We start from the raw sequence: 13197 nt of genomic DNA, 5'->3' as shown, positions 1-13197 counted from the left end.
TTACTTTTGAGTCTGAGGAACCACCATACTGAGGAACCCTGTCTAGTCCTTGGCCCAACAGGCTGGTCCAGAACTAGGCTTTCAGTTTGGCCCAATAGTGTGTGTGTGTGGAACAGAGAAAGTCAACAGACAAGTAGACAGCCAAATCTTTTTTTTTATTGGGGAAATGGGTCTCTAGGGGGTGGGGCCTGGGGCCCTCACTGCACAGCTTGTTCATTGGCACTTCCTCCAGAATCCTGTGGCTTCATAACATCTGGAAGCTCTGGAGGACTGGAGAAGGGCTCAATGCGCAGGGCTTCAAAGGCATCATCTGTGGAGGGGAACAGACAAGTGGTTTTTTTACATAAGCACCCTTAAAAATACCAAGGCCAATAGGTTGCCTGTCCCCAAAGGCCTACTTTACTACTACTGATTCCATTAGGTAGTCTATGGTTCAAATCTACCAGTGTGTCCAGGATACCTAGCTTTTTCTGTCCCCAAATTACTGTTGCCCTCCACTGGGATTTCAATTCCCTTGACACCAAAACACCAATTGACTTTCTGAAAATAACAGGCAGACATTTTTTGTTCCGTCTTTGTATTCACAGTGGAGTTCAATTCAAATGTCACTTAGGACTTAGGCTGAACTGTGCTTGGGGAAAAAAGTCAGGGTTATGTACCCAGAGTGGCCTCAAATTTGTTAATGTAGCCAAGGAGAACCTTAGCTGTTACCCTTAGATAACCTGTCTATACCGAAGTACTGAGATTACAGGCATATGTAGTATCTGGTTTCTTAAAATACAGTGTTACAGATTAGACCCCCAGTTCATGCCTAAACCCCCCCCCCCAATCCCTACCACCAATCTTTTTCTCCTGTGCTTGTACCCACCTAGAAACTCCTTGCTTGGCTCAATACTGTTGGTTTTTATAAGTAGGGAAGGAGGAGGGGAACAGCTGGGACTGATTACAGGAAGACAAGGATGTGGATAGGCTGCCTGTGAGTGCTTGGACCCAGGTGCTCTGTAGGAGCAGCATGTATACAATTAAGCACTCTGGTCACAGCCAGCAGTGCTGAGACTAAGAAACTGACCCATTGCCCAAGTGGTGGTGTGTGCCTTCAATCTCAGCACTTAGGAGGCACAGGCAGGTGGATCTCCTGAGTTCAAGGATAGCCAAAGCTACACAGATAAAGTCTCATAAAACAAAAGGGCTAGAGAGATGGCTCAGAAATTAAGAGCACTGACTTCTTCGAAAGGTTCCCAGTTCAATTCCCAGCAATCACACGGTGGCCCATAAGCATCTGTGAGATCTGGTGCCCTCTTCTGGCCTGCTGGTACACATGCAGGCAGAATAGTCTATACATAATACACCATAAAAAGCCATTTAAAAAAGCTACAAGTCTACACTGATACAGCTCTTACTCCCTCATTCCAGTTACCAGTCTAGTTAAAAAATGGTCACTTCATAACAAACAAAAAAACCTAATAGCAGTTATTGGACAGTGAATGGCAGAGGGAGGGAAGACACCTAATTAAGTCCAAAACCTAATTCTGTCAGCTGCTTCCAGAAGTGTCTGCAAGCGGGATAACAGTGCCTTTGGCCCAGAGTACGCTCCATATCCATAACAGGATCATGAAAACACAAGCCACTGCCCTTAGCTTCGACAGAGTACTAGGTTCTGCTTGGAGAAAAAAGGCTGATTTGAGACACCACCACCTTACCTTAAGGAGAGAAGTTTGTTTTCATCCTCATGAGCCCATGCATAAGGGAACCTGTCTGGTCTGTTCTGCTTACCTTCACTAGCCCTACAAGTGCCTCTGTGTTAACCTCAGAGGCAGTTTCTAGGGGGGAAATTCTCATAACATAGGGCATTTGTAGCAGGCCCTGCTTGGAGTGCCCTGTGGAGATGGAATTCCAGGCTGGGTGGGGCAAGAGTGACAATATGCTACAGCTAAAGATAGCTTGCTGAGCTAAGATTTACTTTACAAACACTAAAAACTAGAACTATACTTTTCCCATCTAGGCTTTGGTTACATTTTCTTTGAAGATAGTATTTTTGGAACTGGAATTATGAATGATCATAAGCTGCCATGTGGGTAGTGGGAACTGAACCCAGGTCTTCTGCAAGAACCAGTGTTAACTGCTGAGCCATTTTCCCACATTTTCTTGCCCATCATATACACAGCACCTGGGTCCACAGCCGTGAGAACAAGCCCTATGACTCTTGTTTAAATTCCCAGAGGCAAATAATTAAATTTTTAAATCTTGCCCTTACACCCAGGCAGGATCTCTACATTGCCCTGGCTGTCCTGGAACTCCCTCTGTAGAGCAGGCTGGGATTAAAGGTGTGTGTGCATCAATTGCACAATATGTGATCCATCTTTCCCAGCTCACTTTACCTGTCCTTAAAATCTGTGGTACGTGCCTTTAATCTGAGACAGACAGGGGGATCTCTGAGTTAGAAGTGATTTGCTTGCTATATAGTGCCTGGCATGGTATCAGACTCCTTATATAGCTTCCCTGTCTTCAAAGTAAAGACAATGACCTCCCAGGACTACTGTGAAAAGATTAGGTGGAACTGGGTGTGATAGTGAATTTTTTAATCCCAGCAATTTGGAAAAACAGGAAATTCCAGAATAGCCAGTACTACATAGATAAAACCTGTCTAAAAAACAAATAGTACACACCTTTAATCCCAGTGCTCAAGGAGACAGAGGCAGGCAGATCTCTTGAGTTGGAGGCCAGCCTGTCCTACAGAGTTCTACAACAGCCAAGGCTGCACAGAGAAACCCTGTCTCAAACAAACAGACCCAAACAAGATGAGGTGCAACAGAGCCATATACTCAATAAATCCTATAAATGTGGCTGGTACCAGAAACCTGCAAATCATCTTTATTTTCCAAATTTCCTTTTGGTGTCTAATTTTTTAAAATTATTTTTCATGTATGTAGACATTTTGGCTGCATGTATGTCTGCTCCATGTACATGCCTGATGCTTGAGGACACTGGAAGAAGGCTTCAGGTCCCCTGGACCTGAAATTACAGTTCTGAGCTGTCATGTGGGTGCCAGGAATGGAACCCAAGTCCTCTGAAAGAGCAGCCAGTGCTCTTAATTGCTAAGCTATGTCTCTACACCTTAATGTTTTGCTTTTTAATAAGGAAACAAATACCTTAGCTGGGCACGCCTTTAATCCCAGTGCTCAGGGAGGCAGAGGCAAGTGGATCTCTGTGAGTTCTTGAGGCCAGCCTGATCTACAAAGTGAGTCCAGGACAGTCAGAGCTACATAGAAAAACCCTGCCTCAAAAACAAAACAAAACCCAAATACTTCATGCTCTTTGTGAACTGGGAAGGCATTTCCTGAAAGCTACAAGCTCCCCAAAGTCCTTCCAGGTTAGCCATCTTACCTGCTCGGAAGGCCAGGCCCACTGTGGCTGGGGCCTGTGGCCGTGCTGTCTGGCTAGTGAAGCCACACTCGCCCAGAGTTTTTCCGTCATCGAGGAGCTGGTCATCCTGAAGAGAGAAGCAGGGTTTGGAAAGAGGTCCTAAAGGGACAGGTCCCAAAGAGGACCTGCTGGTCAGCAACTGGGGAGAGTCATCCCTTAGTCCAAAACACACATTCCAGAAGTATAGCCAAGAATTTCCAAATCTGGCTGAGTGATGGCTAACAGCAGTTAAAAGCTCTGGCAGAGATTCCCAAGTATATTTTCTAGCACCCATATAGATTGGCTCAGAACTCCATTTCCATGGGATCTGAAGCCTCTGGCTTCCACAGGCACCTGGACTGTGTAGGGGTGGGGTAGGTACCACACAAAAATAAAGCTCACAAGGGCTCCGAATTATGTCTTTTCTGAGCTCTCTAGGTAAACCTAATTCAAAAAGGTAGCTGTATTTTTTTTTTTTTTGAGAAAAGATTTCATATAGTATTTCTTGAACTTCTGATCCTTCAGCCTGTATCTCCCAATAGGATTGTTGCCCAGTTTTCCCTCGGGCTCCATGCAGGCTATGTTAGCACTCAACAGAGCTGCACCCGACTCCTAGCAAGTTTCTATTTTAAACCAGCCTTAACTTTAAGATGGGAGTTGCTGGAATTCCCAACTCACTCTGCCGGAAGTTTTGATAATCCGGGCGCGGGGGGGGGGGGGGGCACGGAAAGCAGTACTCAGAACACTACGTGGTTCCTAGAATAGTAGAAAGGTCCTTCAAGGAAAAGCCCTTTAGAGACGGGAACCCAGGCTCTAATCTGGAGCACAAGGTCAGCTCCCACTTAACAGCGGGAATTAGCTCAATGTACTCAGGTATCTGACATCATGCTTCTGGGAAACCTGAATTGGATTTGAGGCATGAAGATCAACTCCACAGCCTAGGTTACTAAAAACTAGAGCTGACTTCTCAGATAAGAAAGCGTGCTTGAATGCGAGGTGGTTCTAGAACATCAAGAGACTGGCAAGGATAAACACTGGCTAGGTGAATCACTGGAGGGATCTTGACCTATCTTCTAGACAACACTAGCATTCATGGAGTTCCACCCCACCCTCTGGCAGTGGGATTCCAGTGGGCTCCCAGCAGGTCGAAGATTAGGCACAGGACGGTGGCTAGCTAGGAACAAACCCTGGCTCTACCACGACCTTCGGCTGCATAAGATTACCGAGGCCTCGGTTTCCCCAACCGTTAAGCAAGGCCGCCTGGCAGGGCGGGGCGGCTGGCCCGGGACCCGATGCACGATCTGAGACCCCCTTTCTGAGCGTCCTGCTCGGCACCCACGCGCGCAACCGCCACGCCCGCTCCTCGTACCTTATACAGCCGCTGCTCGTCCGGCGGCCGCTTAAGGATGCCTTCGACGATGCGCTTCAGCTCGAACACGGTGCTCGATTCCTTGGCGTCCGTGAAGATGGTGGTCTTGTGACGCCGGATCATGAGAAACACGTCCTGAGGACGGCGAGCCCGCGTCAACGATAGCCCGCGGCCCCCGGCCTGGCCCCGGAGCCCCCGCCACCCCCGGCCCGCGCCCCTCCCCCCCGCGCCCGCTCACCATCCCGGCGGCTGCTTCTGGCTCGACGCGCCGGCGCGGCCGCGCTCCGCCCCTTCCCAGCAGCCCAAGCGTGGCCCCGGCGTTCTCTGCGCCGCCCGCCCCGCCCCTTATCTCCCTCAGCCCCTCCCACACTGTCGCCGCCATCTTAAGCGATCCGGAAGTGACTGGCTGTGCGTGGCCGCCATCTCGGTGTCTGGGCTATAGATGGGCAAAAGCTGAGCCCCTCACGAGTTCGGGGCGCGAGCCTGGCTTGCTTTAGATCGTAGAGCGAATCAGGGAGAGCGAGTCAAGCGCATCTGCCATAAAATTTTTATATGAGTTTTTTAAATCTGCATTTATGCCTTTGCACTAATTACATGCAGTGCTTGGGGAGGCCAGAAGAGGGCGTCGGGTCCTCTAGAATTGGAATTACAGACGGTTTTGAGCCCCCATGTGGATGTTGGAAATTAAACCTAGCTAGCTCCTGGAATAGAAGCCAGTCCTCATAATCACTGAACCATCTTTCCAGCCTACATTTGTTTGAGAGTCAAGCTCACGTAAGGTTGCGAGGGGGCTAACTTTACAGCCATTTTGAGGTGTACAATTTTGAATTTTGTCGCCACTGTGTGTTGTCCTCATTTAGGTCTAAGGGTTTGTTAAATCCAACTCAGGCTATGCTTTGTGGCCTGTTAGAAGCTAGAGAATGTGTTGCTTTTAGAAACTGGGCCTGTTGTTATTAGGGTCAATGCCTGGGTCTTGTCGGCCCTAACTGGCGGAGCTTGGATACCTAGTCCCAGTATACCAACTAAAAAGTGATAATAGTGAAAAGCAGAGACAGATTTATTAAGTGTGGCCACATGAGGAAGAGGAATAGTGCAGAGATCCAGTAACTCTCCCAAGTCTGTTGTGGAGCTCGTGAAAGGGGTTTAAGCTGAAATGGAATAAATAAGCAGTCCTAGGAAAGGTGCGGCTTGTCATCTGACTGTCATTGTTTCAGCTAAAGTCACTCCTACAAGCTTGCCTGATGAGCTGTGACATCTATTTCAGGACATGAGAATCCTGTGAAATTCTTTTTACTTGGGGACAATTGTTTTAACAGTCTGATAGCTGAAGGGGGCTTTCATGGTGGGGTGCCATGAGTAGCTCTTTGGATTATCTTCATTCCTTTGACTATCTCAGGTACACTTCCTGGGATTGTAGAAAACAGGATAGTGTCCCCAAGATCCTAGGGCATCTTCTAAGTTTAGTACCCAGAAGGGCCTGGAGACTTGATTTTCCAGGCCAGCATTTGTGCCATTCTAAACTGTAAGACAAAAACTGGTCAGCCTTTTAATCCCAGCACTCGGGGAGGCAGAGGCAGGTGGATCTCTGTGAGTTTGAGGTCAGGTTGGTCTACAAAGCAATTCCAGAACAGCTAAGGCTACACAGAGAAACCCTGTCTTGAAAAATCAAAACAAAACAACAACAACCTCCGCCCAAAACTGTAAGACCAATGACCTCCACTTCTCTGCCAGAGGTGGACAACCATCAGAGTCCATTTCAGACAAGGCTAGTGGGTAGCCCTGAACTCCATTCGGCTTTGAAGTTGTAGGGTCCTTGAGAATGGACAGAGCCTGGGATTGTTAGGGAGGGAGGGACTCAGTGCTTAGCAGCTCTATTTGTAGCAAGTTTCCAAGACAGTGTTTCTCTCTGTAGCCCTGCCTGTCTTGGTACTTGCTCTTAGAGCAGGCTGGCCTTGAACTCCATCTTTCTGCCTATGCCTCTCTAGTCCTGGGATTAAAGGCATTGTGAGCCACCATGCCTGGCTAGAGCGAACTTTGGTCATTATCTTACTGTAATACTATGTTCTCTGCTAGAGGTATTCCCACCCTATGAAATAATTTCATTTTAAATTATATGTATGTGTGGATATGTGAACGTGGATGTTAGGAAGTGAACTCAAGTCCTCCACAGAACATTCTGGACTGCTTTAAGACGATGAGTCTTCTCTCTAGCCCCAGCTTATTTAAAGGCTGGACTGGCCTTGAGTTCTTGATTCTTCTACCTCCAACCCCCTGAGTGCTGGGATTACAGGCGTATACCCCAACACTTCCTGTTTGTCCTGGAACTCTGTAGACCAGGCTGTCCTCTAACTCAGTGATCCATCTGCCTCTGCCTCCCCAGTGCTGGGATTAAAGGAGGTGCCACCACCACCTGCTTTTTTGTTAGTTAGTTTGTTTTGTTTCTCTGTGTAGCCCTGGCTGTCCTGGCCTCCCTTTGTAGACCAGGCTGGGCTCAAACTCACAGAGATCCGCCTGCCTTTGCCTCCCTGAGTGCTAGGATTACAGGCATGTGCCCGGCTCCATTTTTTGTTTTAAACGTGCAATGGGACTGAAAAGAGCGTTCTGCACTGCTTTAACGGATGAGTCGTCTCTCTAGCCCCTACTTTTTTTTTATTTTGGTAGCTGAAGAATTCTGTTTCCAGTATTCACAGCAGAAGGCTAACAATTGCTTGCAACTCCCACTCAGGGGATGTGATACCTCTGGCATTTGTGGGCATCTGCACTCATGTGCACATAGAGATATACATACTCACACACATAATTTTAAAAAATAAAAATAAATAATATTTAAAAAAAATATGAGCTGGGCATGGTGGCTCACGCCTTTAATCCCAGCACTCAGGGAGGCAGAGGCAGGTGGATCTCTGTGAGTTCAAGGCCAGCCTGGTCTACAATGTGAGTCTAGGACAGCCAGGGCTACACAGATAAACCCTATCTTGAGAAACAAACAAAAATAAACATGCAATTATTCTGGCAGGTAGAGCACAACTTTAATCCTAGGATTTGGGAGGCAGAGGAAGGTAGATCTCCTTGAATTCAAGGCCACCCTGGGCTACAGAGTGAGTTCCAGGCCAGATAAGGTGGCACAGTAAGACACCGTCTCAAATTTTTCTTTAAAAAGTGAAGCTATGAAGCATGATCTCAGACTGTACATATGCAAGAATGCACCTCTTACATATGCAAGAATGCACCTCTTATGATAACAAGTTTTTCTGGTATTAACTTTGGTGAGTCTTCCACTACATTTCCCTTTCTCCTTTTGTTCTCGAGACACTGTTTAAGGAAGGTTCCCCAGGGCTCTCATTTGCTACAAGCAATCAAGCTTTCTTCTCTCTCTTATTTCCTGGCTTGGTTCAAAGTGAACCCACTGTGACACTGGCTTGGCCCTTCATTAGACTTGGTGACTGACTAAACTTGCTCCTGAGGTGACCTGCAGCTTTGATCAGCTAACCTCATCCAGGCCCAGTTTTCTTTAATATGAGAGAATAGGGTTAGGGTGTTAGACTGTGGTTTGTGGGCTTGCCTGGCATGTACAAGGCTTTGGGTTCAGTGCAGGGACTCGGGGAGGTAACAAGGCTACAAAGTTTTTCTTTTTGTCTTTTGACAGACAGGGTCTCAAGTAGCCCAGGCTGGCTTTAAACTTTCTAGGTAGCTGAGGATGACCTTGAACTTCTGATCCTTCTGCCGCCATTTCCCAAGTGCTGGGTTTATAGGGGTTTAGATCATAATGCCCAGCTTTATGGGGTAGTGAAAGTCAAGCCGATAACTTTGTGTATGCCAGGAAAGCATTCTAGCAAGCGAACTCCACCGCAGCCCTCTGAAGTAGTGTATAGGGCCGCTCCAAGCGTTAGCACTCAACATATGCTTCCTAAGGTGTGACTAGTAGTTGTTATTTGAGCCTCTGACTCCTCAGGAACCCTCTGAAATCTCTTCTCGTGTGTAACATCCCTCCCTGTCTTCATGGCAGTCCCCTGGTCCCTGAGTCTCTCATTCAGTCAGCCAGAGGATCAGGCCTGCAGTGAGGGTGGTGGCCAGTGGGTAAGCTGCAGCTCATAGCTTCTGATGGCTTCCGCAGGATGGTCGCACCCTGGATCTGGCCTTGCTGCCAGACAAGATGCAACAGACAGCGTAGACCTGAGAGCTGTGCCTGTCTAGCAGTGTGCGCTGACAATTCAAGAATGGGCTGGGAGACCACACAGTTCCTGAAGAACTTCGAGCTGTGTTCTAGAAACTGTCTGGATCATGACTTCATCTAGTCAGTTCTCTCTCTCCCTAAAAGGCAAGGTCAAGAAAGCAATGGGCCACACAGAAAAGCAGACTGCGTAGGTCTCCCTCCCTGCCACTTGTGACTGGTCTCAGCTGTAACTCTGGGCTCCATTTTTCTCGCTTGGCAAATAGGAAAACCAAGTATTTGATGAAGTGGTGCAGTGAGCCTCCTCCCTCTCCTCGCTAAGGCTCACATCACAAGGCATAGTGGTGTCATTAGCTGACACCTCCCCCCCCCCCAGTTCTCTGCTTTTAGAATACCTCTTTGGCTGCCCAGTCATAACTAAGAAATGCTGGGCTCTCTGGATAGGGATTCATGATCTATATCATGGCAAGCCCAAGGCCCTGAGGTTGCTCTCTTTCAGTGTCTCCTCGTTACTACCCTCTTAGGCTTCCTGGAAGATTGCTTGACTGGCCGAGGCAAGGATGATGGTGGTGGCAGTGGGGGAGGGGCGTGGGGTGCTGTGTTCCCAGTAGCATCCTGGGCAGTCAGTGTTCTCTCAGCAGGAGCTCCGGGGCCCTGCCGCAGACCTGCACGCGGCCGTTTGTAGGTTGCCCCGCAGTCATTATGCGCTGCCCTGAGCACCCTCATCCTTTAACGGTGATCCACTTCTGTTATACAGTGGACTGTTCTTAGACTTGGGCAGGAAAAGCAACCCTGAGCTCTTCTCCTACACAGCATCTTTCCTGGGGGCAGTGACCATCCCATACTGTATCCCTAGCATATAGGATGAGACAGAGAAGAAGAGGTAGGTGGGGAGGAAATACACACTCAAGGCTTTGATCATTCTCCACCACATTTTCTGCCTCTTCATTGTTAGCTCCCGAGAGACAGCATTGAAATCCTCTGGATCTCTCTGAGACTGTAGGAGCTGACCTCTACTGATATGAGCAGTCCTAGGCTCTGTGAGCCTAGAATGTGGTATACAAAAGATGAGCCCATTTTCCCTCTGGCATACCAACACAGTTGGGCAAAATCTATATATACTAGACTTTATGGCCATGTAATAAATTGACACAAGAGTAGCAGCTTAAAACCACATAAATTTATTAAATCAAAAATCTGTGGCTCAAAAGCTTGGATGGCTCAGTTGAGGCCTCTGTTGAAGGCTTACCTAGCACAAAGCTAAGGGATTAGAAGATGAGGGAAATTTGTATCTAGTCTTCTGGCTGTTGGCAGCATGAGGTTCCTGGTGGCTGTCAGTGCCTGGCGGCTCCTTACAATGCCTGGCCCCTTGACCTTGAAAGTCAGCAAAGAGGAGTCTTCCTGGTGTTGCATCCCTCTTACACTTTAAATGTTCTGACTTCCTCCGGGAACAAAGGGCACACAGGCCAGATGGGCCACCAAGCTGGTCTGCCCATCTCTAAGGCTAGAAGAAGTAAATACTAGCCAAAAGGAGGGGGCAGAAGTGTAACGGCAGGGACTCACAGGAAATCCCTGAGTGAAGGGAGCTGAGCCTCAGGGAGGGGAGGGGGCAGGGGGTGGCAACGTGTAAGAGACAGGAGCAGGGCGGCATGGGCCAGGAAGCTCTGGACTCATTCTCAAACCCAGCAGCATCAGAGGCTCAGGAGAGCCTGGATCCAGGGAGTATACTTGGCCACATCAGTATAGACACCTGGACGGTTGGGCAGGGCACAGCCCTTCCCCCAGCTCACCACACCCACCAGGACCCAGCGGCCGGACTCCAGACAAGTCAGGGGTCCTCCAGAGTCACCCTGCAGGAAAAAGGTAAGCTTAGGCCCTCTCTTAAGGCCGCTTTCCCAGTGCCAGTTCCCTGGGGCAGCAGCTTTAGGTTGGGGGTGGGCAACCTCTTTGGTCCTGGGTTCTAGTGAGATAAGCGGCTGGAGCAGGGATTCCAGAGGATGTGGGTTAGCAGACACACCTGGCAGGCATCCTTGTGGCCCCTGCGGTAGCCAGCACACAGGTTTCCCGGGAGCACTATGCGCTCATCCCGGGGCACACTGGCACCCACGTGGTAGAGGCGGTCACAGGCTCGAGAGTCCAGCAGCGGCACCCTCACTCCTTGCAAGGGTCGCCCCTCTGGGAGTGGTACTGAGGGAAGAGAGAGAGACCTGAGGATCAGGAGAGAGGAGAGCCTGAAGAGGGGCGACTTGTTTTGCAAGGGCCTGACTTGCAAACCAGGACTCCTTGAGTCTGAGTAGAAGGGAGGTTTGGGCCCACATGGCTCTGGTTCCCACACTGGGACTGTGATAGACCAGGGGTTCACAGATGGAGGAGAAAGGGGTGCCCTGATGTCCCCACACCCGGACTATAGGTACCTCCTGGCCTGAGGCTACCCCAGCCAGTGACCCAGCATGGAGACCCGGGTGGTGGATGGGACCCTGTTGCAGGCAGGCAGACAGGCTGGATGCGGGCGCTCAGGGACACCGGGTGACGCAGCTGCAGCAGCGCCAGGTCACCACGGGCCTCATCCTCGGAGTAGTCAGGAGGCAGCAGCACCCTCCGCACAGGGACCGAGAGCTCACGGGATGACGTCCTGCCCAGACTCAGCGCTCCCAGGAGCACACTGTACTCTGACGGCAATACCCGCCTGCAGGATAAGCATGCGCGCTGCTCACAGTACCTGGACCACGGGGCCTGTCAGGAGCCAGCACCGCCCGCACCTCCCCAGGCAGCGCCTCCACTCTTTCTTGGGCCTTGTTTCCCCGGGAGCTGAAACAGTGAGTGAGCGCTGACCTGGGGAAGCAGTGAGCTGCTGTCAGCACCCACTGGGGTGCAACGAGGGACCCTCCACACACATGGGCTCCACGACGCTGAACGCTTGTTTGCCATGGCCACTCTCCATCGCGAGCGTCCCGGCCCCCAACGATCCGGCTGGAAATGCTGGGCTGCCCACAAGCTATGGCGGACAAGTGGGCAGGGAGAGTTGTCTGGGACTTGGGGTCTGGGAAGTAGGTGTAGGAAGGGGGACAGGGCCAAACTGAGGAGGAAGTGGTGGTTTTCAGGCTCCCTTACCGGCACACTCCTGCACTCTGGCTCCTGTATGAGAAAGCAGGCACTAGATTAGGGGTTTGCTGCTAGGTAACAGGGCCTGGGTCAGAGATTAGGGTAGGAGGTGGAATGTATCTGTTACACTGACCTCATGCTAAGCCTCAGTCCCATTGGTAGCCTCCATCACCCTCCCCAGAATACAAGGAGGGAGGGGAACTCAGGTACTACGTGCACACAGCACCCTCAGATTTGGAGAGCCCACGGCCAGTGCCAGGAAGACTCCGTGTCTTGGGATAAAGATCAGACGCCCCGAGGTGCTCCGGAGGTGCCAGGCTCGGGGGAGGTGAGGCAGGCGGCCTGTAAATCAGTCCCCTGGGAAGCGCCCCTCGCCCTCACCCCACTCACCCAGCACCAACAGGAGCAGCAGCTGGAGGTGGCAAGCACCCTTCATTCTATCTTCAGGGCTGGCCTGGGCTTGGTCTGCAGTCTGGAGGTGGCAGGGAGCAGAGAGGAGCATTCCAGACTAGGGAGCACGGCCTACCCAACCCTATACCTGTGTGTCTGTTCTGTCTGCCCTTAGTTTCTGCTTGGTCCTAGACCTGTCGCTGCAACCCAGACTACACACCTCTCCTTGTGCTTTAGACTTCATGTGACTGACTGTGACCAAGCGCCAACCTCTGACATCTGGGCACCTCAGGCCTCAGCAGCAACCCTGGAGCCTCACCCTCTGCTTCCCATCAGTCATTTCCTAGCAGCCCTTGGGTCCAGCTCTCACCCTGGAGGCCTGGTGTCCTCTCTGATGACTGGGGCCAGGGGAGGACCTGGGGCTTAAAAGACAGAGGAGGTGGAGGCCCAGGTAATTAACAAGGCCAAGGCGGAGCTGTGGCCGCACCTGAATAGCTGCAAACAAAGATGCTTTGAGCCAAACTTAAGAGGTGTAGGAAAAGGACACCGGGTGCTAAGAAGTGGGGTGGGGCGAGGCCTGGGGGGGGCTGCGGTCAGGCCAGGAAGCTCCCGAAGATGCTTGGCAGCTCATCTCTAAACCTGATCCTGCTGCCTTGTGAAATCTACTCAAGGAGCTTCTGAGCTCTATTGTTCTGCTCAGTAATTCCAGCTCAACCAGGCCCGCTGGCCCTACGTGGAAGCTCGGGCCTGCAGCTGACTGCAC

General features: G+C 50.5%; 2 protein-coding genes across 2 annotated transcripts; both read right to left on the bottom strand.

Moving 5' to 3' along the window:
• Positions 1–136: 136 nt before the first annotated feature.
• On the bottom strand, positions 137–5107 carry Elob (elongin B). The gene is made up of 4 exons (XM_021632478.2): positions 5010–5107; positions 4772–4906; positions 3385–3490; positions 137–310 (listed from the first exon to the last, which is right to left on the bottom strand). Exons 1-4 carry the CDS (start codon positions 5010–5012, stop codon positions 198–200), a joined length of 357 nt encoding a protein of 118 aa, XP_021488153.1. The 5' UTR covers positions 5013–5107; the 3' UTR covers positions 137–197.
• A 5357-nt stretch (positions 5108–10464) lies between these two features.
• On the bottom strand, positions 10465–12503 carry Prss33 (serine protease 33). Its single transcript, XM_021632370.2, has 6 exons — positions 12435–12503; positions 12054–12077; positions 11775–11937; positions 11357–11628; positions 10960–11129; positions 10465–10792 (listed from the first exon to the last, which is right to left on the bottom strand). Exons 1-6 carry the CDS (start codon positions 12478–12480, stop codon positions 10634–10636), a joined length of 834 nt encoding a protein of 277 aa, XP_021488045.1. The 5' UTR covers positions 12481–12503; the 3' UTR covers positions 10465–10633.
• Positions 12504–13197: the final 694 nt, after the last annotated feature.

The sequence above is a fragment of the Meriones unguiculatus genome, chromosome 11 (assembly GCF_030254825.1).
Source record: "Meriones unguiculatus strain TT.TT164.6M chromosome 11, Bangor_MerUng_6.1, whole genome shotgun sequence".
NCBI lineage: Eukaryota > Metazoa > Chordata > Mammalia > Rodentia > Muridae > Meriones > Meriones unguiculatus.
This window is presented reverse-complemented; position numbering and strand designations above follow the sequence as displayed.

Bases quoted from the DNA above. Each gene is read 5' to 3' on its own strand.
- Prss33 (XM_021632370.2), bottom strand. From the start codon at position 12,480: ATGAAGGGTGCTTGCCACCTCCAGCTGCTGCTCCTGTTGGTGCTGG. The intron at 12,078-12,434 runs GTGAGTGGGGTG...TTTCTCATACAG, and splicing joins GCTGCTCCTGTTGGTGCTGG to GAGCCAGAGTGCAGGAGTGT. The intron at 11,938-12,053 runs GTAAGGGAGCCT...TGTCCGCCATAG, and splicing joins CAGAGTGCAGGAGTGTGCCG to CTTGTGGGCAGCCCAGCATT.
- Elob (XM_021632478.2), bottom strand. The intron at 3,491-4,771 runs GTACGAGGAGCG...TTCTCTCTTCAG, and splicing joins ACGAGCAGCGGCTGTATAAG to GATGACCAGCTCCTCGATGA. The intron at 311-3,384 runs GTAAGATGGCTA...TCCCCTCCACAG, and splicing joins GGGCCTGGCCTTCCGAGCAG to ATGATGCCTTTGAAGCCCTG.